Source organism: Rhinopithecus bieti, unplaced genomic scaffold (assembly GCF_001698545.2).
Source record: "Rhinopithecus bieti isolate Rb0 unplaced genomic scaffold, ASM169854v2 scaffold_20098, whole genome shotgun sequence".
Taxonomy (NCBI): domain Eukaryota; kingdom Metazoa; phylum Chordata; class Mammalia; order Primates; family Cercopithecidae; genus Rhinopithecus; species Rhinopithecus bieti.
In genome coordinates, this window is record NW_016810571.1 from 701,690 (window position 1) to 727,433 (window position 25,744).

Consider the following 25,744-nt stretch of genomic DNA (forward strand, 5'->3'; position numbering starts at 1 on the left):
CATTGTGACAGGATTGAAGTCATCACATGGGCAGGAGAGAACAAGAGGGAGCTCACCTTGTCCTTTTGTAAGAAACCCACCCTCATGATAATGAACACACTCCCACAATGACAGTATTAATTCATTGAGGGTTGTGTCCCCATGACCCATATACCTCCCATTAGGCTCCACCTTTCAGCACCGCTGCTTTACAGATCGAGGTTTCATCATAGGAACTTTGTGGAACACATCCAAACCATAGCAGTATTGTTGAGGTGGCTGTAGATGTTACATACTATGTACATAACTTACCATAGTCTACTGCTGTCATCATTTTACCAGTTTGAGTGATAGCTTCCCCAGTTCTGGTATTTCGAGTTTCCTTCTTTTATCATTTTGGGGTTTTTTTTCTTTTTTTTTTTTTGAGATGGAGTCTCACTCTTGTCACCTAGGCTGGAGTGCAGTGGCATGATCTCGGCTCACTGCAACCTCTGCCTCCCAGGTTCAAGCGATTCTCCTGCCTCAGCCTCCCAAGTAGCTGGGATTACAGGCACACACCACCACATCTGGCTAATTTTTTGTACTTTTAGCAGAGACGGGGTTTCACCATGTTGGCCAGGCTAGTCTCGAACTCCTGACCGCAGGTGATCTGCCTGCCTCGGCCTCCCAAAGTGCTGGGATTACAGGCACATATCACACCCGGCTAATTTTTTGTACTTTTTAGAGATGGGGTTTCACTATGTTGGCCAGGCTAGTCTTGAACTCCTGACCACAGGTGATCCGCCTGCCTTGGCCTCCCAAAGTGCTAGGATTACAGGTGTGAGCCACCGCGCCCAGACTTTGGGTTGATTTTAGATAACTTTCTTTAGCAATAGGAAGCCTGCCAATGATAAATTCTGTTAACTTTTGTATATCTGAGATTGTCTTGATTTCCTCTTCATTCCTGAAGAATATTTTCATTAGCTAAAGGGTTCTAGGTGGACGGTTTCTTTCTTTCAACCCTGGAAAAATGATGTGCCACTTTCTTGTAGTCTCCATTTTTCTTGAGAAATCTGCTGTCATTCTAATTGCTTTTCCTCCATTGTTAAGGTATCATTTCTTGCACCTTGGTTTCAAGATTTGTCTGTAGTTCTTAGAAGTTTGACCATGATGTGTCTTGGTGAGAATTTCTTTATGTTTATCCTCTTTGGGGTTTGTTCAGCTTTACAAATATGTAGGTTTGTGTCTTTTGCCACATTTGGGGCATTTTTAGCCTTATTTCTTTAGAGTATTTTTTAGCCTATCTTTTTTTAACCTTTTTATCATGGCCGACTTAGTCTAATATAGCTACCATTTTTTCCCCTCTTCTTCTGGGACTCTGATGACATAAAATATTTGATCTTTTGTTATAGGCCCACAGGTCCCTGGGGCTTTTTTTGTTTGTTGATTTGTTTGGTCTATTTTTGCCGTGTTGTTCAGATTGGAAAATGTCTATTATGCTTCCTCCAGTTCACTGATTCTTTCATCTACCCCCTCCATTCTGCTGTTGAACCCATCAACTGAGTTTTTTTTTTTTTTTAATTAGATTGTTATATTTTCAGATCTAAAATTTTCTTTTTTATATCTTCTCTTTTCTTTCTGAGACTTCCTATTTCTCTCATTTCTTTCAAGCATGTTTATTAGTACACATTGAAGCATTTTCATGATGAGTAATTGGAATCTATTGTCTTTTTTTTCTTTCAGTTTGAGTTTTTTTTTCTTGTTCTTGGTGTGATGAGTAATTGAAATCTGGATATTATGGCTATTATATTCTGCGACTCTGGATCTCATTTCAACTTTGTCTTGGAGCTGGCTTCCTCTGATGCTACTCTAGTAGGGGGAGCAGGAGTGCTGCTTTGTTTCTGATGAGTTGGGGTGGAAGTCCGGGTTCTCCACTTGGCTGGCCTTCACTGACCCTTCAAAGATGGAGGTGCTCCTTGTTAATACGGGGTTAACAAGTACTGGTGTGGGAGTTCTGGTTCTCTACTGGGCCTCCACTGATACCTCAGTGGCTGGTGGCGGGGTGGTTATGTGTGTCTGGTTGTTGCTCCCTACTTGGCTTTCACTAATACTGCAGAAGGGAGTGGCCTCATTACTGCTGGGCATTGGCAAGAGTCCCGTCTGTCCACTAGGACTCCCGTGACACCACCCCAAGGGGAAGGCGAAGAGAAGCTTCATTATCACCACATGGGCGTGGGTGTCCAGGTGACCATGTGATTTCCACTGCTCCTGCAGCAGAGGAAGATGGACTTTGTCAGTTGCCTAGTAGTGATAGATGCTCCCACTCCCTAGGGATGGATGCTGTCTTTATGTGTCTCAGTGTTCTCTGATGCTCCTACACTGATGAGGGGCACCCAAGCGGGCTTGGGTGCTTGTTACAGCCTGGCAGGGGTAGAAGTCAGGGCTCCCTACTCAGCTTTTGTTGGCGTGGGTAGAATACGACAATTCTTTTATGTGGTGTTGGCTGCAGTGAGCAGTTTTCTAAAAAGTGTCTGTCTTGCTCAGCTGCTCCTTTCTTGGTCCTTTGTCTACAGAGACCAGGCTTTTGTTGGGGTTTGTTTTGTCTGAGCCTGTTGGTGTTTTAGGTGTTGCTGTTGCTAGTTTCTTAAGCTCCAAGGCTGAGAAATGTGAAGGATAACAGTTTTACCATGTTATTCTGAAGGTTCCCAGCCAGTATGCCTTCCTTCTCCTTTTCAGGGTCTTGTGTTTCTATACTATCGTAGGTTTTTAGTTGTGTGAGTAAGAAGAATTGCTACAATACATTCACTCCTTCTTCCTGGAAGCAGAAGTCCTACTGCTTATTTTTTAATATGTCATTTGTTCTTTGATATTTTATACATGCATTGCAGTCTTTGATCATTGCAATAGTCGAAATTCTTTAGACTTCTCATATGTTGTTCCTTCTTTCCCTGTACCCTTAAATCTTGATGATTTGTTTTCATGTGAATTTGCTGTGTTTGCGTGTTTGTGTGTGTGTGAGAGAGAGTGTGTGTGTGTGCGTGTTGTTAGAGAAAGTGAGAGTGAGAAAGAGAGAGAGAGAGAGCATTGACTTAGAATGCTCAGTTCCTGAGAGAATTGGCACTCTCCTCTAACATGAGGCAGGCGGTACTAACGGGTTAGCTGGGTCCAATTCCTCCAGTGTCCAGGTTGTCTAAATGTAGAAGTTTCAGGTTCAAGCCCTCCACTTTCTTGTGGACCTAACACTTGGTTGCCAGACCATGGTGGTGGCATTTGCATTAGTTGCCAGGATTCAATACTGTCTCTGTGTTTGTTGTTAATTGATCCTTTCTCAGATTTCTGCTACATTAGCTTACTTATTTGGGGGAGGCCGAGGGTTATGGCTGGAGAAACCTTAATTCTGATACTTAAAATATATATGTGTCTGGGAACAAAGGCATACATTTGTTGTCATGAATCCAGGTTCCAATCTATAGCAGGAAAGTCTTCAGGGTATCTGCTTTGCTGTGTTTGCTGATGTGTTGGTTTTTTAAGTTTCCTAGTAAATTCTAGTTTTATCTATGCTCTTCTTAAATGTTTCTGCTACTAATGTCTCTGTTTTTCTGGTATTGCCTTAATTGAAGAGATTGGGGAGTAATTATGGGGCTCTGTTGTTAGTTTTCTTACTGATATATTTCTCAATGTTCTTTTTAGGGCTGAAAAGACGGAAGTTTTGAGTGAAGACCTTCTTCAGGTAAGGCGGCCATTGACACCGGCTCATAGACACCAGAGATATACGGGAGGCTGAGGCAGGAGAATTGCTTGAACCCAGGAGGTGGAGGTTGCAGCTAGCCGGCATTGTGCCACTACACTCCAGCCTGGTGACGGAGCGAGACTCCATCTCATAAAAAAAAAAAACAAAAAACAAAAAACAAAAAACTAAGCCATCCCCAATGCAGTTCAAACTGCTCTAGCTGCTGCTTACAAACTCTTGGGAGAAGTTTTTTTTGTCTTTTACGACTGCACTTTGCATGATGAATACTGGTTTGGGTTAAGCTCTTTCAGGAGAGGTTTAAAGTCATTTCACCATGGTTAGCCCGAGGGTCCTAGAGTCTGTGATCGCTGCCCCTCCAGTTCTCCAGCATTAAAAGTGGTCTCTCATTGTGGTTTTTTTTTTTTTTTTTTGAGACGGCGTCTCGCTCTGTCACCGGGCTGGAGTGTAGTGGCGCGATCTTGGCTCGCTGCAAGCTCTGCCTCCCAGGTTCACGCCATTCTCCTGCCTCAGCCTCCCGAGTAGCTGGGACTACAGGCGCCCTTCGCTATGCTCGGCTAATTTTTTTGTATTTTTAGTAGAGATAGGGTTTCACTGTGTTCGCCAGGATGGTCTCGATCTCCTGACCTTGTGATCCACCCACCTCGGCCTCCCAAAGTGCTGGGATTACAGGCGTGAGCCACCGCGCCCGGCTCATTGTGGTTTTGATTTGCATTTCTCTGATGGCCAGTGATGACGAGCATTTTTTCATGTGTCTGTTGGCCGCATAAATGTCTTCTTTTGAGACGTGTCTATTCATATCCTTTGCCCACTTTTTGATGGGGTTGTTTGATTTTTTCCTTGTAAGTTTGTTTAAGTTCTTTGTTAGAATGGCAATCATTAAAAAGTCAAAGAAACAATAGGTGCTGGAGAGAATGTGGAGAAATAGGAACACTTTTACACTGTTGGTGGGACTGTAAACCAGTTCAACCATTGTGGAAGACAGTGTGGCGATTCCTCAAGGATCTAGAACTAGAAATACCATTTGACCCAGCCATCCCATTACTGGGTATATACCCAAAGGATTATGAATCATGCAGCTATAAAGACACATGCACACGTATGTTTATTGCAGCACTATTCACAATAGCAAAGACTTGGAACCAACCCAAATGTCCGTCAATGGTAGACTGGATTAAGAAAATGTAGCACGTATACACCATGGAATACTATGCAGCCATAAAAAAGGATGAGTTCATGTCCTTTTTAGGGACATGGATGAAGCTGGAAACCACCATTCTGAGCAAACTATCGCAAGAACAGAACCAAACACTGCATGTTCTCACTCATAGGTGGGAATCGAACAATGAGAACACTTGGACACAGGATGGGGAATATCACACACCGGGGCCTGTCATGGGGTGGGGTGAGGGGGGAGGGATAGCATTAGGAGATATACCTAGTGTAAATGACGAGTTAATGGGTACAGCACACCAACATGGCACATGTATACATAGGTAACAAACCTGCATATTGTGCACCTGTACCCTAGAACTTAAAGTATAATCATAATAAAAAAAAGAAAGCTGTCTCTCTGGGAGTCCTTATCTCCATGGAAACATGAGTTGTGATTGTCCACACCCACAATCCCTCCTCCCCTGACCTTGCGCTCTCTCAGTGGCACCACCCGCTCTTCTCTCTGCAGGTGGAGAAGCGTCTGGAGCTGGTGAAACAGGTGTCCCACAGCACGCACAAGAAGCTCACCGCATGTCTGCAGGGCCAGCAAGGGGCAGAGGCTGACAAGCGCTCCGTAAGTGCCCTCCCAGCCCCGGGGAGCTGAAATCTTGCCTACTGAGGACAATGGTCCTACTCCTGTGACACCCCTGGATGTAGCTGTTTATGTAGCTGCTTACGTGCCTGAGAACTGACTCAGCAGCTCTAGCTGCCTGTTTTCTGTTTTTTGTGGAGTGACGACCCTCCCTACTGTTCTCGCTCTTTAGCCCAGCCTGAAGCATCCCCTGCCCTCCCCAGGCAAGGTGAGGTCCTCTCCCTGTCCTCCCCAGATTGGAGCAACCGGGAAGACGGGCGTGCATGAGATCTCACCTCTAGGGAAGTTTTATCCCTGGATGGATATCTGAACCCTGATTCAGCTCATTCATAGATTGCATTTGCCTCAGTAGTATCTTAAGATCTCTTGGAAAAAAAGTATATCGTGGTTTTAGAGGTTACAAGTGACCTATAAAGGCCCTTGAAAATTGTTTTCGCTATCATGAGACACAATAAAAAGAGCCTGCTAAATAAAGCTTCTCTAATGCCTTTGTCTATAACCTACATTAGAAATAACAGGCATTGTATAATGCGATTCCATTTCAACAGTCCTCGGCATGAACAGCCTCTGCAGGTTTACCTTCCTCTTGACCCCATCCCTCTCAGCCCCACCAAAGATTAAAAGATATTCTTAGGCATTCACTTGGCTTTATTACAAGGGATATGCAATCTAGACTTTTCTCCTTCTTCCTTGAGTTTATAATCTACACGATTGGTATCTTTTAGACTTTTTTTTTTTTTTTGACTTGCAGTTATTGCTGACTTCTGCATCCCCTTGGTCCCCCTGATACCCCTCAGCTTATGTTAGCCTCATTTCTGTTGGACTGTCATGTAATGTGCCACAATACTTCTTCCCAGCTCCTGCTGCAGTGCAAAAACCTGCTCTGGTTGCCCTACCAGTCATTTCTTTCTTTCTTCCAAGCCCTGGTTTCTTCTTTCTTAATATTCCCAGCAGGAATCATTTGTGTGTGTATAAATAAAACTTTCACAGCTCTGAAAAATATCTATAGAAATAATTCTGTATGTATCAGGAATTCAGCAAGGGGAACTGTCTAAAGGGAGAGTTTGCAAAACGACTTTGGGCATGAAACCCTTTTATCAAACCCACATCTAATGGGGGACTCCAGAAACGGTTCCGGATGGGGATGCTGGAGCCAAGCCTGCCTTTCATCTGTGTCCTTTTTTTTGTTGTTGTTCCAAGAAGCACCATTTTTAAAATAACTGGTCCAAAGTATGGTATGTGTTGGTATCGAGAGTATCATCTGAATGTTACCACCAGAGGCTTGAATTTGGCCTTTGGTGTTGGTAAGCCGATTAGTACTAACATTATTTTTCTGGGATCAGATGAATTTACCTGGATTGGTGGCGTTTTCACTGAATTGAGAATCTTACGTACTTTATCAGTAAGAAGACATTTGGGTCCCTGAGTGATCTGATGTATAGGGCGTGGATAGAAGATCTGAGGTATGGCAAAGCCAGCAGATTAGGAGATGATCACCAAGGAGAGATAGTTATTCACGCTTCCCAAGAGAAGGGGACAGGCCACATCACCCAGAAGGCCACAGGGGAAGCTCTGGGGTTGGTCAGGAGGTAAAAGAGAGGACCTTGGGCCAGAGCCTTTGTTGTGGTGTCTACAGCAGATATAGGATTGATTAGTTTGAATTATTAAGGATTGTTTCTAGTTGTCTGGGACCTGACCTCCCAGTCGGGTAATTAGGGCAGATGGACAGTGGCCTGGGGTGTGAGAGCCCTTAGAGGAGGTTGTTGAAATGTGAACTCTATATTAGCTTGCATTTAAAAAGCATTCTGTGGGTGAGTCGTTTACTATTTCTAGGAATTGCCTAGTCTGGGAGGGGCAGTCCCTCCAGGATCAGCAAGGGCCCAAGATGTTGTCAAAGCGTCTGAATACAGAAAATAAAAAAAAAATGGTTAATAACTATACTGCTTCCTAGAGACTTGAGAAAAAGGCACATAGTTGCCTCACTTAACAAAATGTCTGAGGTAGCCAGTTCCAAGGTTTATTTAGCAGCTTTGGGTCAGCATCTATGTGACGCTTGGGCCTCCATTTACAACTGTAATGTGGCTGCTGCAGCTCCATGCATCACATCTTCACATAACCACATCACAGGCAGGAAGTGGGAGGGCGCTAAGACCATGAATTAATTTCATTTATGTTTCTCTAGCAGCAAGGGAGGCTGAGAAGGTGAATATGTATCCAAGATAAAAGGGTTTGCTGTGACTGGCCATGATTCACTAACTAGGACATACTCTATCTGGCTTCTCTTACTGGAGAAGACACACAGTGGTTGTTATCAGGCTCTGAAGGCTGCAGTCACGTGCATGCGGTGATAAACATGTAAACTGGGAGAAGTCCGCAGTGGAAGTAAGTGCCCAAGCACATATAGGTCAGTGATTTCACTCTATGGATTTTTTTTTTTCTTAAAGACAGAGTCTTGCTCTGTCGCCCAGACTGGAGTGCAGTGGCGCAATCTTGGCTCACTGCAGCCTCCACCTCCCAGGTTCAAGTGATTCTCCTGCCTCACCCTACCGAGTAGCTGGGAACTACAGGTGCGTGCCACCATGCCCATCTAATTTTTGTATTTTTGGTAGAGATAGGGTTTCACCATGTTGGCCAGGATGGTCTTGATCTCTTGACCTCGTGATCTGCCTGCCTAGGCCTCCCAAAGTGCTGGGATTATAGATGTGAACCACTGTGCCCAGCCTCACTACATGGATTTTAAGTGCTTGATTTTGTCAATGATTTCTTATGCTGATCCGTCTTTCCTTGTCATCGTATGACTGAAGAAATAGTCTGAAAGTCAAAGAGCCATTTAAAATATGAAACAATCAAAGAACTGTGGGAAAAAATTTCCAAACTCATTTTTTTTCAGTTTTTCTCTAAACACATTCAGAGATGTAATAGGAAACATGACATTTATAAATCACCTCAAATAGTGAAATGCATATCCAGTTCTTTGTCCTGATTAAGTAGGGAGATATGTCAAGATCGGAGCAATTGGTGAGAAGGAAAAGAAATAAAATGAAAAGGATCAGGTAAAGGGAAGGTGGAGTGGGAGGGAGGGAGTGAATGAACAGACGCTGTCTCGGGAGTTAAATGTTGTGAGAGGGTCCAGAGATGGACAATCACGGGGGGAGTGTGGGTCTTGGAATCTCAGGTTCAGGAGAGACTTTATGGGGATCTATGCAATATTCTGCTTTTTATCTGAGCACATGTAAGTTGCTACTTGAGCACATGTAAGTTGCTGCTTGAGCACATGTAAGTTGCTGCTTGAGCACATGTAAGTTGCTTTTTGTTATTTCTCTTTTAACAAGCTCAATAGCTCTTTAGTTGTGTGTTCTAACTCCTAAACTTTTGTCATACTACTTTTAAAGTTTTGCCCTGCAAGCTGTGGCTGCCAGCCAGATGTGGGTGGGCATACAAATGGGATTTTGTTGCCATTATCTCAGTGAACAGAGGGAACATTATTGTCTTGTGGGTACTGAGTACAACTGGATTCCTTATGTGGGATGAAGAATAGAAAGCATATGAATTACCTTTCCATGTTGCCATCTTTTTTAATTTTAATTTTTATTTTTTTTGAGACAGAGCCTTGCTCTGTCGCCCAGGCTGGAGTGCAGTGGCGCCATCTCGGCTCACTGCAACCTCTGCCTCCCGGATTCAAGCGATTCTCCTGCCTCAGCCTCCCGAGTAGCTGGGATTACAGACGCCCACCTCCACACCCGGCTAATTTTTGTATTTTTAGTAGAGACAGGGTTTCACCATGTTGGCCAGGCTGGTCTCGAACTCCTGACCTCGTGATCTGCCCGCCTCCGTCTCCCAAAGTGTTGGGATTACAGGCGTGAGCCACCACGCCCGGCCTCCATGTTGCTATCTTTAGTCCTGGATAATAACTGGTTAGTTCCTAGGTTTTCAGGACTCTTAATATAATGAAGATGTTTAGTTTTTTGAAGTCCTTGCATTTCTCATTAGGAAGTCATCCCCAACAAATAAAGTGCTACTGTGTGAAAGTGTTTCTCCACCTTATTCAGCAAATATTTAGAAAGCACCAAGTCTGCCATGCAAGGCGGTGTGTATGCTAAGTGCTGAGCCAGCTGAGCAGGATTTCTGTGCTCCAGAAGCTCACCACCCAAGGGGAGACAGGCATCATACTCAGTGCATTTGCTACTCAGACCATGTCTTAGTGCTGAGAAGAAGCGCTTGCTAGGAATTAAATAGTGGGAGGTTTCCGTGAGGAAGTGGCCGTTAAGGACAGGTAAAAGGTAGCAGCACCAAAAGGGGTAAACACACTTCTCAGACAGGGAGCAAGATGTGCCGGGTTCCGAGAGACAGGAAAAAGTTTAGCTTTATTTTTATTTTATTTATTGAGACGAAGTTTCACTCTTGTTACCCAGGCTGGAGTGCAATGGCACGATCTCGGCTCACTGCAACCTCTGCCTCCCGGGTTCAAGCAGTTCTCCTGCCTCAGCCTCCCAAGTAGCTGAGATTACAGGCATGTGCCACCACACCCAGCTAATTTTTGTATTTTTAGTAGAGACAGGGTTTCACCATGTTGGCCAGGCTGGTATTGAACTCCTGACCTCAGGTGATCTACTCGCCTCAGCTTCCCGAAGTGCTGGGATTACAGGTGTGAGCCACCACACCTGGCCAAGTTTGGCATTTTTGAGAAAAATAAAGGTGGCCAGAGTGACCAGACTGTAGAGAATGGGGAAGACGTGGCATGGGGCAGGACTGCAGAGGATGGGATCATACCTTGTAGGGCATGGTGAGGGTTTGGACTTTATCCCTAAGAGTAGAGGAAAGCCAACATTTTAACAGGGAGAGACATGATCAGATTTGTTGAAAATTGTATGAATAAAGGACTCATGGGTGGGACCATTGCAGAAGTGAGGCCCGTTACACAGCGATGGGAACAATTTCAGTGAGATGCAACGAGGACCTGAAAAGGGAGAAAAATCAGTGTCCATGGTAGATCCTGGAGGTAGAGTATCAGGGCTTGATAACTGAGTGGATGCGGCCGTATGAAGAGGAGAGAGGGGTTTCATGGTCCCTACCCCGAGTGACTGTTGAATCCATTGGAGCTGCTGAGATCACCTCGGGAGAAAATGCAGGGTGAGAAGACAAATGGCTTTTGAATCAGGAACCCCAGGGACTGCAGCATTTCACACTCTACCAGGAGGAGGACCCAGCAAAGAGGGCAGAACAGTAGAGAATGCTACTGTAAATCCATGTACTTGCTCATCTAAATCCCAGACACCATTCTTTTTTCTTTCCTTTCCATACCCCCCACATCCAGGCTGTCAGTAAGCCCTGCTGACTCCTCCTCCAAAGAATTTCCATTTGGCTTCAATATTTACCACCCTAGTCTAAGCAGCTGTCAGTTCTTTCTGAATACAGTGGCTCCTATCACGTCTTCCATCCCAAACCCTTTCCTCCTTCCTCTTCCCTTCTCTGCAACCACAGGAGCCAGTGTTTAAATTGGAAATCCAGTCACGTCATCCTCCTGCCTTATCCTGCTCTGGGATTCCCATTGTAGAATGAAATCTGAACTCCTTATCTTGGCCCTTGAACACTATGATGTGTCTTCTACCTGCATCTCTGAGCTTGGCTCTGGGCTTCCTTCCCCTCTGTCATCGTTCTTCAGTTGTGCTCACCTGGTACTGAGCATGCCTACCTAGCTCAACTTCACTTGGGCCATTGTGCTTGCTCTATCCTCTGTAGGGAATCCTCTTATCCAGCATTTCAAGCCAGCAACCTGTTCAGTTCTCAGCTCAGATGTCACCTTTTCAGGAGGCTTTCTTGACCACCTAATGTGTCTGCTTCCTCTCTCACCCTAATCCCATCTCCTTGTTTTATTTTCTTTATAGCACGTATTAGTATCTGAAATCACTATGATCATTTCCATCATTGTGATGGGAGTCGGGATCTTGTGTTCCCATCAGTTCTATTCTCCGTGCCTAAAAAAGAACCTGCCACAGCAGAGCAATGGTACAAGTAGATGTGTGTCGTGAATGGATGGTCTGTGAATATTTTAGGCACAGAACTTGCCTACCACACTAGCATGCCCTTCCTCTTCTGTAACAGGCAATTCTGAGGTTAAGCTCTGGAATCTGACCACCAAAGGGTGAAGCTCAGTTCTGTCGCTTCCTAAGTAACTTGAGCTTGGGCAAGTTCATTACCTCATAAGCCTTAGCTTCTTCATTTGGAAAATGGTAAGAATCATAACAATTCCCTATCCAGCAGGGTTGTTGGAGAGGTCAGTGAGGTAAAGCATGTACATGCCTTGCGCGATGTTAACTTAAGTAACTATTAAAGAAGTGTAACCTGGTGCTGTTAGGAGTGGCCCACTGTTAGGCTGGAGTGGCTGTTAAGAACCATTGAGACCAGAGCATCAAGCCTGGGCTGTGTATCTTGCTGGGGCTGAACCACAGAAGAGCTGGTTGCCTGGGCCTGGAATTAGAGGACAGTAGACAACAATTTTCAGAGACAGGGAATATGGGGGGGGGGGGGGGGGGGGGGGGGAAGGAGAAAGAGGGGGAGGGAGAGGGAAGGAGAGGGGGAGAGAGAAAGAGAAAGAGAGAGAGAGAGAGAGAAAGAGAGAGAGAGAGAGACAGAGAAAGAGAGAGAGAAAGAGAGAGAGAAAGAGAAAGAGAGAAAGAGAAAGAGACAGAAAGAGAGACAGAGAGAGAGAGTGTGTGTGTGTGTGTGTGTGTGTGTGTGTGTGTGTGTGTGTGTGTGTGTAGGAATGGTGTGGATATTAGAATGAGGCTTATTGTCTGGGTCATCCTACAAACTGTGTTGCTTATGCCCAAGATAATTTTAGAGAGAACAGTCATCTCAGACATGTCAGATTGACTATACTGAAAGCCTGGGACAGTCTGTCGTTCCTTCCCTTAATTCTTAAGGTTCTATCTGAACTCTAGAGCTAGGGAAAAAAATTATTTTAATAGCTCCTCTTTGGCTCTGAAAATCACTGGCCAGCCTGAAGTTTGCTAAGATCTTTTTACCTGGACACTAATATTTACCAGGGATCCGGACTGGCTTTGTCAGTGTGGATCCTTGGTACTGGAGGGAAAATGATTTTGGGAGCTTTTCTAGATCTTTGAGCAATTTAATTCTTCTAAGACTGGATATCCTTTTTTAAAAAAATTTAATTAATTTATTTCCATAGGTTTTTGAGGAACAGGTGGTGTTAGTTACATGAGTAAGTTCTTTAGTGGTGATTTCTGATATTTTGGTGCACTGATCACCTGAGTAGTGTACACTGTATCCAATGTGTAATCTTTTATCCCTCACCCCCTCCCACCCTTTCCCCTGAGTCCTCAGAGTCCATTGTATCATTCTTATGCCTTTGTATAAGATTGGATGTCATTATACTTGAAATGGGGAGGACCAAAGAGTGAGGGAGAAAGCAAACAGTGTCTCAGTTAGAGGCAATCTTAGGTTATATGAGATTGCTACAATTCCTGGCAACCCTTGAGCGGTTAATGTTCCTTCACCTTAGAGAATCTTTTTAGAAATAGAAATCATTTGTAGTCTGTTGTGGGTTACAGTCCATTAACTTCTTCTTACGTACTGTCTTTGATTATGGGGTTACACTTACCCCCTTTTGGTATGAAAGTAATATCATCTTAACGCATTTCTTCCTTTCTTTTGTCATTTGGTGGTGTCCTTGTAATTTCTTGATTCTTTTTTTTTTTTTTTTTTTTTTAATTTAAGACAGAGTCTCGTTCTGTTGCCCAGGGTGGAGTGCAGTGGTGCGATCTCAGCTCACTGCAACCACCGCCTCCTGGGTTGAAGCGATTCTCCTGCCTCAGCCTCCCAAGTAGCTGGGATTACAGGTGCGTGCTGCCACACCCAGCTAATTTTTTGTATTTTTAGTAGAGATGGGGCTTCACCATGTTAGCCAGGATAGTCTCATTCTGCTGACCTCATGATCCGCCTGCCTCGGCCTCCCAAAGTGCTGGGATTACAGGCGTGAGCCACGGCGCCTGGCCAATTTCTTGATTCTTAAAGCATCTACACAAATAAAAACTCATGTTGATTTTCACTAACTTACCCCCACCTTGGAATCCAGTCTCTCAAATTCACCTTAACATCTCTGCTACAGTGACAGTTACACCATTGGTTCGGTACTCGAGTAAATACATTTTCTCATCTTCATTCAATGATCTCTGTAGCCATTAAAATAAAAGAACAAGACAGTTCCATATGGAATGATAGGAAATGATATGAAAGGTGTCTATCTCTGTGTGAAAAGGAAAGCAAGGCACAGAGTGGTGTGTAAATTGAGTATGCTAACGTGGGGAGAAATACTAAAAGCAGACGCACACACATGTATGTATAATTGAATCTGCTTAGAATATTTATGAAAGGATACACAAAATCTGGTCACTGTCATGGTCTCTGGTGAGGGGAATGAGGTGGTTGAGGGATGAGTGAGTGTGGGAGGGACTTTTTACTATAAATCTTCTGGCATCTTTCAGTTTTATTTATTTATTTATTTATTTATTTATTTGAGAAGGAGTCTCACTCTGTCACCCAGGCTGAAGTGCAGTGGCACAATCTCAGCTCACTGCAACCTCTGTCTCCCAGATTCTAGCAATTCCCCTGCCTCAGCCTCCCAAGTAGCTGGGACTACAGGGGTGCGCCACCACCCATGGCTAACTTTTTTGTATTTTTAGTAGAGATGTGGTTTCACCATATTGGCCAGGCTGGTCTCAAACTCCTGACCTCATGATCCACCCACCTTGGCCTCCCAAAGTGCTGGGATTACAGGCGAATTAATTCTTTTACTATAAGAGATACGATAGAGAATGAGAAAGGGCAAGAGGGAAAGGTTGTGCTCGTTGTTAAAATTAAAAAGCACATCCGTTGAGAATTCACTTAATTCTGTCCTCTCTGCTACCTAAGAGGATCTCGAAATCATTAGTGCAGGTGATAAATGACTCAAAATGATGGGAAAATGTAGCTTCCTTGGCTCAGGAGCAGGGTGCCTCCAGCCCTGTAACTCCAAACTGTGTTTTCCAGTCGCACTTTGCAGAACAGTTGCTTGGCTGTCCCCTCTCCATCCTCCCTCCAGAAGTCTGATCAACCTCATGTTCCTCCAGTGGCCGGTCTTGTCTTGTGGATCTTGACCTTCATTCATTTGGTCACCCTTGGGCAAAGTTTTCTGCTCCACTCCCTGACAGGATAATCTGACTAGTCTTTTTCCATAGTTGGGAAAACTCTGCTTACCTTTTGGTAGATGTATTTCTTCAAAGGATGTCAACTCTTGGACTGTCGGAAGTCCCCTTTATTATAGGCAAATCCTCTCTTCTTTGTCCAATTTCAAAAAGATTCAGAAATGCTGAAGTCTTGCCCTGATGGCAGGTCACGGGACTGTGAATGTTTAACACAAACCAAAATGGTCTTTTTCTGTGAGCTCATCAGTACTATGATTGTACCATCTGACATTCAAGACGAAGCGTCTTCACTGACTTGTCACTGGGACATTGTAGACACTTGCAAATTTAAACCTGGTTTCTCAAGCATGGCACTATTGACATTTTGAGCCTAGTAATTGTTTGTTGGAGGAGACTGGTCTGTGCATTGTAGGATGTTTAGCAACATCCCTGGCCTCTACCCATCAGATGCCAATAGCATCTCCCATGTGGTATCAATCAGAAATGTCTCCAGATGTTGCCAAATGACCCCAGGAGGACAAAAATCACCCCTGGTTGAGAACTAATACCTTAAGCTATGCCCTCTCTGTGAGGCTACAACTGGAATATTATGCCTGCTTCTCTGAAAAACACACTCTGTTTGTCTACACTTATATAACACTTCTGTGACCACATGTGTGGGGGGATTTTCTCCACACACCAAGCAGTTCTCCAACTCTCTGAACACCAGCTGTGTGTCTTGCAATTTATTCTGACACTGTATATCTGGAGTTAGTGTCAGATCCCACAGGTTAAGGGCTCAATCCTATGAGACTGCCCCTACTTAGCGTGTCAGTTGCAAATCTAGCCTTCTGGTATTTCTGATCAACCAGCTATAAATTAGGGGTTCCGCAACCCCCTCCTCAGGTTTGATAATTTGCTAAAATGGCTTGGAGAACTCAGGGAAACACTTTAGTTGTATTTATCAGTTAGGATATTATAAAGGATACAAATGAACAACCAGATGAAAAGAGTAACTTTAGGGCAAGGTATGATGATGTTTATTGTTTATCTTCACCATTAGAAGTAAGTTCTGTGGCTGGGTGTGGTGGCTCGAGACCAAAGCAGGAGGATTGCTTGAGCCAAGGAGTTCGAGACCAGCCTGGGAAATATAGTGAGACACCATCTCTACAAAAAATTTAGAAATAAAATTAGCCAGGCGTGGGGGTGCGTGCCTGTAGTTCTAGTTGCTCGGGAAGCTGAGGCAGGAGGATTGCTTGGGCCCGGGAGCTAGAGGCTTCAGTGAGCTATGATTGCAACACCGTACTCCAGCCTGGGTGATAGGGCAAGACCTTGTATCAAAAAACAAAACAAAACACACAACAAAACAGAAGAGAAGAAAAGAAAGAAAGAAGAAGAAAAGAGAAAGAAAAGAGAAAAGAAAAATGTTCCATGAGAACAGTGCCTAGTTTTATTCATCACTGGTGTGGTGCCTGCCCTCCATAAATGTTGGATTAGTAAATGAATTATAAGTGGTAACTCTCTGTGTGTTAACACCAGGAGACTCTGGGCTGGGTGTAGTTCAGTCACTTTCTATTTGAAGAACTACCTTTGTAGCCATGTAGATTGGAAGACCTGAGAAGGTGCTAGTGGTTCTTACCTTGTTTTTGTTCTGTCTGTGTGTACTGGCTAGTCTTAGTTCAGAAAGGAGAGAACTCTTTGATACTTAGCATGGGGAACGGGTCATGCTAAATTCCTATCACAGCTTGTCTGTCCCCCCCGTAACATAAAATGTAGCATTTAAAAGTGTACAGTGGTTTTAACAGGCTATTTACCACCACTATCTAGTTCCAGAATGTTTCCATCATCCCCAAAGGAAACCACATACCCATTAAGCAGTCCTTCCCCATTTTACTCACCCCTGCAGCCCTGTGACAAGCACTAATCTACTTTCTGCCTCTATGAATTTGCTAATTCTGGATATTTCATTAAATAGAGTTACACAATATGTGTACTTTTGTGTCTAGGTTATTTCATTTAGCATGATGTCTTCAGGATTCATCCATGTTATAGCATGCAGCATTCCCTTTTTCATGGCTGCATAATGTTCCATTGTATGGATATACCACATTTTGTTTATCCATTTATTCATTGGTGGACATTTGAGTTGTTCCCCCCTTTTGGCCGTTGTGAATAGTGTTGCTCTTCACATTTGTGTACCTCTTTTTTGAACATCTGTTTTCAGTTACTTTGGATATATACCCAGGAGTGGAATTGCTGTGCCATGTGATAATTCTGCTTAACTTATTGAGATACTAAGTACACTTTCACAGTGCTGCACCAGTTTAAACTTCCACTAGTAATGCATGAAGGTTTATGCTCACCAATCCTTATTTTTTTTTTTGTTTTGTTAAGTATTAATATTATTATAGCCATTTTAGTGAGTATAAAGTGAGACCTTGATTGGGGTTTCCCTAATGACTAATGAGGTTAATTATCTTTTCATATGCTCTTCGGCCATCCATCTTTTTTGGAGTGTGTCTTTATTTTGGCGCTTACTCTTTCTGGGTTGTAATTGCATGTGAACACTTTTCTGTCTCTTTTTTGACCATAGCTGCCTCATTTAGTTACTTATTTATTTTGGAGACAGAGTTTCACTCTTGTTGCCCAGGCTGGAGTGCCATGGCACAATCTTGGCTCACTGCAACCTCTGCCTCCCCGGGTTTAAGCCATTCTGCTGCCTCAGCTTCCCGAGTAGCTGGAATTACAGGCATGCGCCACCACACCCAGTTAATTTTTATATTATTAGTAGAGACAGGGTTTCACCATGTTGGCCAGGCTGGTCTCGAACTCCTGACCTCAGGTGATCCCCCCACCTCAGCCTCCCAAAGTGTTGGGATTACAGGCGTGAGCCACCATGCCCAGCCACTGCCTCATTTTTAAAATAAGGCAAAGACACTCTTTAAGAGACATATTATTTTTGGAAATTAAGGCATTGCTCAAATCTTTGTTAACATCATTTTAAATTTTTCTCATTTTTCCTTCTTGCCGTCCTACCTCATTTTAAAATGCAGCATGTTAGCCTTAGGCTTATTTCGCAAAGTGGCAAATATAATTCAGTTCTCGTTTTCTGAATTTTGACATCTCTAAGTCTAACCCATCATGGTACACTATGAATTTCTAGGTTTAAACCTATTTTAAAGTCAGCTTGTTATAGCTGATAAAATACCTCGGCAAGTATTTGACTTTTTGCTATTTTAGATGCAACAGATGAATATGGAAAGTAGCTTTCATTACACCATTTGCTTTCTTTTCAGAAAAAGTTGCCTTTGACAACACTGGCTCAGTGTCTGATGGAGGGATCAGCTATCCTGGGAGATGACACACTTCTTGGGTAAGGTGACACCTTGCGTGGGTTGGTGCCAAATCTAGGTAAGTCCCCATCTGTGCAAAGGGGACTAGACCCTCTCAGGGAAGCACCTGAATTCTCACTGGGGACTTTGGTGGAAAAAAGGAAAATGTTACCAGTGGGAAATCAGAACTCTTGGCTCTGAAGTCATATTGTCTGTGCAGTGAGGCAAGGCCCAAGTAGAGAGATTAACATGAAACTGATGAAGGACAATTGAAATCCCTAGGGCCCTAGCAGAAGCAAATATGAAACCTCTCAATTCAAATGTCAGAACTTACAAGATTCTCAGAAAAGCAGCCTTTGCTCATGCTGAGCTTACAACAAAACACACTGAAAATAGAATCGTCATGAGAGAGCATCGGCAGACACAATCAGTAGGAGAGTCAGTACCCTGAGAACTAAAAATAATAGAACTGTATGGAAGAAAATATGAAATAATTGTTTAAATGGAAATTTTAAAATTAAAAAACAGAATCCTTGACAAGAGAATCAAACAATATTAAAAAAGAATAGGCAGGATGGAAGGCAAACCAAAGAGAACTTTCCAAAATTATGCTGAAAATGTTAAATGATCTTTAGTCGACAGAAACTGAAGATTATACACAAATAAAGAATTGCTGAACTTGAAAACAGATGTAGAGCCGCCACCCAGAATGAAGAGAATGAAGTGCAGAGATAAGGATGTAGGCATTCTTAAACTGAGAAACATGGGTGATAGAATAAATGCGAAAGCTTAACATTCCATCTAGTGGGAATTCCTGAGGAAGAAAATAGGGAGAAGGGGAAGTGTGTGGTTGAATTTTCTTTTCCAGATTTAAAGAAAACATGTCTTTAGATTTAAGGAGCACAAAATGATTTGATGGAGATCAACAAGAAAAAAATTCATCCCTGGACATATTATAGTAAGACCACAGATTATCAACAAAAAATAGAAAAATGTAAAATTGACCAGAGGGAAAAAAAGATCATTACTATAAAATAGCAATTAAACTGATAACAAACTATGTATTCATCAGCCACAGTGAATGCCAGGAGATAATGGAGTAATGTCTTCAAGTATTGAGCGAAAATTGAAGAAACCTAGTATTCTATGATAAAATAGGAAAGAGTAAGGATATTTTCAGGCAAAGATTTGAAGAAGATACTACCTGCATATTCTCACTGAAAGGGATAGTTAAGGCTATATGAAATAGATTACATCTCTTTCACAGAAATAGAAGAAAGATGAGAAGTACAAGTACCAAGGTAGGAAAAAAATTGTGTTGTAGGAGAGGAAACTTTTTTTTTTTCCTCTCAAACCATCTTAGGTTCTTTGGTTGGGCCCTGAAAATTAGATTGACAAAAGGTAGATTAACAAGAGAAAAGCAAATAGATTTTATTAAAATGTGTAGCACATACACATGGAAGAACTTAGGAATGAGTAGATCAGAGGATAGTTAGAACATGGGCTTACGTAGACATTTCTTTTTTTTTTTTTTGGAGATAGATTCTTGCTCTGTCACCCAGGCTGGAGTTCAATGGCACAATCTCGGCTCACTGCAACCTCTGCCTCCCGGGTGCAAGTGATTCTCCTGCCTCCACCACACAAATAGCTGGGATTATAGGCGGGTGCCACCACGCCCAGCTAATTTTTGTATTTTTAGTAGAGATGGGGTTTCACCATGCTGGCCAGGCTGGTCATGAACTCCTGACCTCAAGTGATCCACCCGCCTTGGCCTCCCAAAGTACTGGGATTACAGGCGTGCTTATATAGCATTTTAACAAAGAACAATATTTTTTAGAGACGTGACAAGGCAAAAGAGAAGGACTTTAAGTTTCTGTGGTGGCAGAATCAGTATTTCAAGCTCCTGTATTGTTTGAAAGGAGGATAAAGGTATTACATTTAAATTTAATGTCCAAATAGTAAGAAAATAAAATAAATTTAGTGTCAAATATGCATGTTAGAAAAGTAAGACTAACCACAAAAAGAATAGAAATAAGATATATAACTTTCAAACTAACAAAGGATGAAAAGGAAAAATAAAAAAAAATACATAGAAGGCACTACAAGAGAAAAAAAAAAAAAAAAAAAAAAAAAAAACCCACACATAATAATTGGAAAACAGAAAATGAGGGTGGTAGCAATCATTGCATTTATCTCTGCAATCGTAAGAGATATAAATGGAATAAACTCAACTGTTCAAAGAAAATTTCAGGTGGACAGACATGAAATCCTGTTGTATGGTATTTCCAAGAGTCCTGCGTGTAATATCATGACACAACAAGGCTGGAAGTAAAGATGACAGATTGAACATGCATCTGATTTTCTCTCCTTCCAAAATCCACTAAAACTACAATATGGAGATTTTTTTTTTTTTTTTTTCTTAAAAGACATAAACCCACAATGGCAGGAAAAAGCAGAAAGACAACAACAACACAGTTTTGTGAGCTGTAAAGCATATGAATGACTGGGAACTAACCTGTCAGGTCCCCAAAAGCTGACTCCCAAGCCAGAAGTAGATATGCAAAGATCCCATGTAAATTACATCAGGTAATGCTTACAGTCCTCAGGAACCAGCCCCAGGGATCTCTGGAATAGTGGGTCTTTGGGGGGTGGAGTGGGTGATGAAACCCATGAATGTGGTTGAAAGCTTTTCACTTACCACTTGGATCACTAAACCCTGCCCCATCCACGCGTCTAGGTGGCTGTCATCCCCCCTCTCCCACCTGAGCAGAATTCTCTAGAGGGGATAAGAGAGCATCTCTAGAATGGGGGACTCTCGGTGCAGTGGAGTGTACGGGTACCATTCAGTAAAGAAGAGGCTTGAGAGATCTAATGTGTACTGGATGTGGATGCTGGTACTCCTCAGCCCTCTTCTCCCAGTCATGCAGCCCCCAGGCCTTTATCCTCTAAGCAGGAAATTAGAAGAGACTTCTCTGGGGAATCAGATTAGTCCAAAAGGAAGGACCTAAAGATCTGAGGACGTTGGAGGGGGTCAGTGCCTCAATAAGTGACCCAACCAGATCTTTTTACAGATGAATTCACATACTCTGAGCTTTTTAGTCTCCACTCTTAAATATAGAGAGGCACCAAAAATCATCAGACATCTGAGGAAATTCTCTAACCTGAAACCTGGAGACCAAAACAATGGGGTGGATAAAATGCAGCTTGGAAGAAACAGAGATTGTGGAGGGGAGGAAAAAATGTTAGGAGAACAATCACTTATGTTTTCAAGTGGTAAGGGAAGATAATATGTCCACGAAATGAAAAACAGAATGTTAATATAAAATGTTTATGGGCAAGAAATACCCTGAGACCAAAAGCAAGCTTGTAGAAATGAAAAAGTATGATGGAAGATATGAAATTCTCAGTAGGAGGTTTGGAAGATAAATATGAAGAAATCATCCAGATAAGCACGAAGACAAAGACACAGACAATAGAAAAAAATTAGAAAATTCGGCCGGGCGCGGTGGCTCAAGCCTGTAATCCCAGCACTTTGGGAGGCCGAGACGGGCGGATCACGAGGTCAGGAGATCGAGACCATCCTGGCTAACACGGTGAAACCCCGTCTCTACTAAAAAATACAAAAAAACTAGCCGGGCGAGGTGGCGGGCGCCTGTAGTCCCAGCTACTCCGGAGGCTGAGGCAGGAGAATAGCGTGAACCCGGGAGGCGGAGCTTGCAGTGAGCTGAGATCCGGCCACTGCACTCCAGCCTGGGCGACAGAGCAAGACTCCGTCTCAAAAAAAAAAAAAAAAAAAAAAAAATTAGAAAATTCGAGGACCAATCTAGGAAGTCTTATGCCCAAATAACAGGAGTTCTTAGAAAAGGAGAGGAAGAAATAATAATAAATAATCCAACAGCATTTTCCAGACCTTGAGGACATGAGTTTCTATACTGAAAAGGCCCATTGAGCTCCCAATACAATGGGAAGAATTAAGTTTATGCCACAGAGCTCACCATCATGTATACTGGTGACAAAAGATTCTATAACCTTCTAGAGAGAAAACATGTCACATACAAAGGATCAGAAATGTGAATGCTTCCAGACTGAGCAAAAGCAGCAATGGCAGATAGAAGATTCTTAAGCAGTGCCTTCAGAATTCTGCTTCTGAAGGAAGCATGCTCAGCCTAGGAGTTCAATATTCTGCCCAAGTTTCAATCAATGAGAGGTTAGAGGAGAATGCCGTGACATATGTGGCAAAAGCATTGACTTCCCACCTATTCTTTCTTAGCAAGCTAAAGCAAGACAGCAAGATGTGTCCTTGGTGAGGGAGTGACCAAAAGAGAGGTAGACCCAAGATAACAGAATGTCCAGCACAAGGCAGAGGAAGAGAATCCCAGGGAATGGTGAAGGAAGATGCCAGGAAGACAGATGTGCCTTAGGGATAGAGGAAAACTCAGTTCCAGTTCGCATTGAGACAGGTCCAGGAGGGATTAATTCAAGAAGATGAAATTCATTTACATGATGTATGGTTCAATATTTTTTTGGTAATATTTTTAATATATAACAGAAGAAATAAAATTAGCACACAAAACTCATAAATTTGGTGTTTATCACTGCTTAGGATGAGGTTTAATTTTTTTTTAAGTAAGTTAAGCAAATTTTGGTTCAATATCTTAACAGACAAATTAGGAAAGTGGCAAAGTATTTTGAATTCAATTGGGTGCATAGAAAACAAGCAAGCCAAACAAGGCAATTATTAATTCCAGGGAGAACGAGTAAGAGTGCAGGGAAAACCAGTAATTATAGTATACTACCCAGATTAACTCCAAATAATATGGAGTCAAAGTGTAGTATAAATAATAAGCATCTATTAATATAAATAAAGGGAAGGAGGGGAAATGGAAACATAGGTAAATTCTCATTTTCTGTAATGTCAATAGCTAATATTTAAATTTTTTAATTAAGTAGTATTAGAAATATGGAATAAATACCAGAAAATCAGATATAAGACACCATTAAGCTGGGCATAGTGGCTCACGCCTGTAATCCTAACACTTTGGGAGGCCAAAGTGGGTGGATTACCTGAGGTCAGGAGTTCAAGAGCAGCCTGGCCAACATGGTGAAACCTCATCTCTACTGAAAATACAAAAAGTTAGCCAGGTGGAGTGGCACGCACCTGTAATCCCAGCTACTCGGGAGGCTGAGGCACAAGAGTCGCTTGAACCCGGGAGGCGGAGGTTGCGGTGAGCCAAGATCGCGTCACTGCACTCCAGCCTGGGTGATAGAGCAAGATTTCGTCTCCGAAAAAAAGACACCATTAAAAAGACGCAAAGATAAAAAGTACACCTGGGTGCTGACGTTTGCGGCAGATAGGAAAAAGAGTGAAAATCTTCATTCACACACCTATGTATATGAAGGTCCTACAAATAAATAGATCCTAAAACAAAAATAGCCAAGGAATATGAACAGGCACTTCATGGGAGAGGGATATTCAGTCTTACTAGCAGTCAAGGAATGTAAATTAAAATCAGAAGGAGATAATAATTTGTATCCACCAGTTTGGCCGAAATTAACACACCTAACAAGACCAAGAGTTGGCAAGGGTATAGAGCAATGGGAACTCCCATTTGTGCTAGTGAAATTTTCACACATGCAAAAAGAGACAGCACAAACATATTAACTGAAGCGCTGCATGTAATAGCGAAAAACTTGTTTGTGGGACAGCTTAACATAATGGTGGTATATTCATAGAACAGAATTCTCCATTGCAAAATGATCTAATTCTGCATGTACCAACATGGGTAAGCTCCAAACATAATGATAAAATAAAAACACAAGGCTGCCTGTAGTCCCAGTACTTTGGGAGGCCGATGTGGGTGGATCACTTGAGGTCAGGAGTTCGAGACCAGCCTGGCCAACATGGTGACACTCTATCTCTACTAAAAATACAAAAAATTAGCCGGGCGTGGTGGCAGCCTCCTGTAATCCCAGCTACTCGGGAGGCTGAGGCAGGAGAATGGCTTGCACCTGGGAGACGGAGGTTGCAGTGAGCTGAGATTGTGCCACTGCACTCCAGCCTGGGCGACAAGAGTGAAACTTCCATCTCAAACAACAACAACAACAAAAAAAAAAAAAAAAAAACAAGAAAAAGCAAGTAGCATCAGGATATGTTCAGTGTAAAACCATGCATGTAGACTGAACTAAGCGAAGCAGCAGTATTAATATTGTATGGGGACACATACATGTAGAGTAAAAATGGGAAAATATCAACAGGAAAGGAGTATCCTCACTTTAAAAAAGCAGTTACCTCTGCTCATACTTTGTTGAATTGTAAAAGCTGATTTTTGTTTGTTTGTTTGTTTGAGGCAGGGTCTCTCTCTGTCACCCAGGCTAGAGTGCAGTGGCGCTATCTCGGCTCACTGCAGCCTCTGCCTCCCAGGTACAAGCAATTCTCATGCCTCAGCCTCCCAAGAAGCTGGGACTACAGGCATGCACCATCACACCTGGCTCAGTTTGGTATTTTCAGTAGAGACGGGGTTTCACCATATTGCCCAGGATGGTTTGTAAAATCTTTTTACTTGAGTTTCAGTTAACATGGGTACCAGACAATGAGAGAAGGGTCTGTATACAATTTCAGTAGAAATAGCATATTGTGTCATCTGGGAAGATGGCATTCAGGTCTTTCTGTCGTTTGCTCATTATTAATCCACTTTTGGAATTTTTTTTTCATTGGATAATTGTCTATAGATCCCTGTACTAATTACATTTTCATGGCTTAGGAGTCAGGATTTTCTTTCTATCAGGACCTATTGAAATTGAGTTTTTGCTGTGTATTTGAAGGTGATGATTTGTTACCAGGCAGATTTTAGCTATCCAGTGCTCTTCTCAGAGATAGAAGCATCTGACTGTTTCTAGGCATGACTATTTTTAGGCATGTGAATTCGACATATGTGCCTGTTTTCTCCATGTCTCTCTCTTGTTTCCCCACATGTCCCCTTGTGCCCCAGGCACACAGTGAGTGACACCTTTTGGAAGCATTGACTATTTCAGAAATGCAGAGAGCTGGAGCAGGTTGGCCCAGGGGGAGCCATGGAGATCAACCAGCTTATTAACACTGACTTGCAAAAGTTCACAAGTGAGCCAGGAAGTGAGGAGAGGGTAACGCCAGTGAAATGTTGTCTTCAAGAGTATTCACTATTTGTTTCCCCTTTGGATTACAGGAAGATGCTGAAACTCTGTGGAGAGACGGAGGACAAGCTGGCCCAGGAGCTGATACATTTTGAATTGCAAGTAGAGAGAGACGTGATTGAGCCCCTGTTTTTGCTGGCCGAGGTAAGCAGCAGGAGTGAGGCCAGGCCTGAGTGAGCAAGGAGATACCGAACAGGAGCCCCTCAGTCATTCTGTTTCCAGCTTTCTACTTCTGTCCCTTAACCTCCCCGATGTCGTTTTTCATCAGGGATTCTTAACCAACCACACGGTCAAGATTCCCAAATATGTCGTTTTAGCATTTGCTACCCCTTCTCCCACCCATCCTCTTCCCTGCAGGCATTCCTAGAAGTAAGGTGGAAAGCTGGCAGCTTACCCGCTTCCCCACCCACAGCCTCAACTGTCTTCACCCCCACCCTCCACCCATCTCAAGTCTTCAGTGATGTGAACAGCACCTACTCCTTACTAGGATTCTGGGGGACCAGGCATAAGAGACTCTCTGAGGCCTCTTGCAGTTTATATATATATA

General features: G+C 42.9%; 1 protein-coding gene across 6 annotated transcripts in view; it reads left to right on the forward strand.

Moving 5' to 3' along the window:
* ARHGAP44 (Rho GTPase activating protein 44) overlaps window positions 1–25,744 on the forward strand; it is a 214,158-nt gene that overhangs the window by 104,755 nt on the left and 83,659 nt on the right. For all 6 annotated transcript variants that reach the window (XM_017892363.1, XM_017892361.1, XM_017892365.1 and 3 more), the window contains exons 2-5: window positions 3,649–3,688; window positions 5,391–5,495; window positions 17,992–18,068; window positions 25,230–25,341. In XM_017892363.1, coding sequence (XP_017747852.1) covers window positions 3,649–3,688; window positions 5,391–5,495; window positions 17,992–18,068; window positions 25,230–25,341 — 334 coding nt within the window. The remainder of the gene's footprint in view (window positions 1–3,648; window positions 3,689–5,390; window positions 5,496–17,991; window positions 18,069–25,229; window positions 25,342–25,744) is intronic.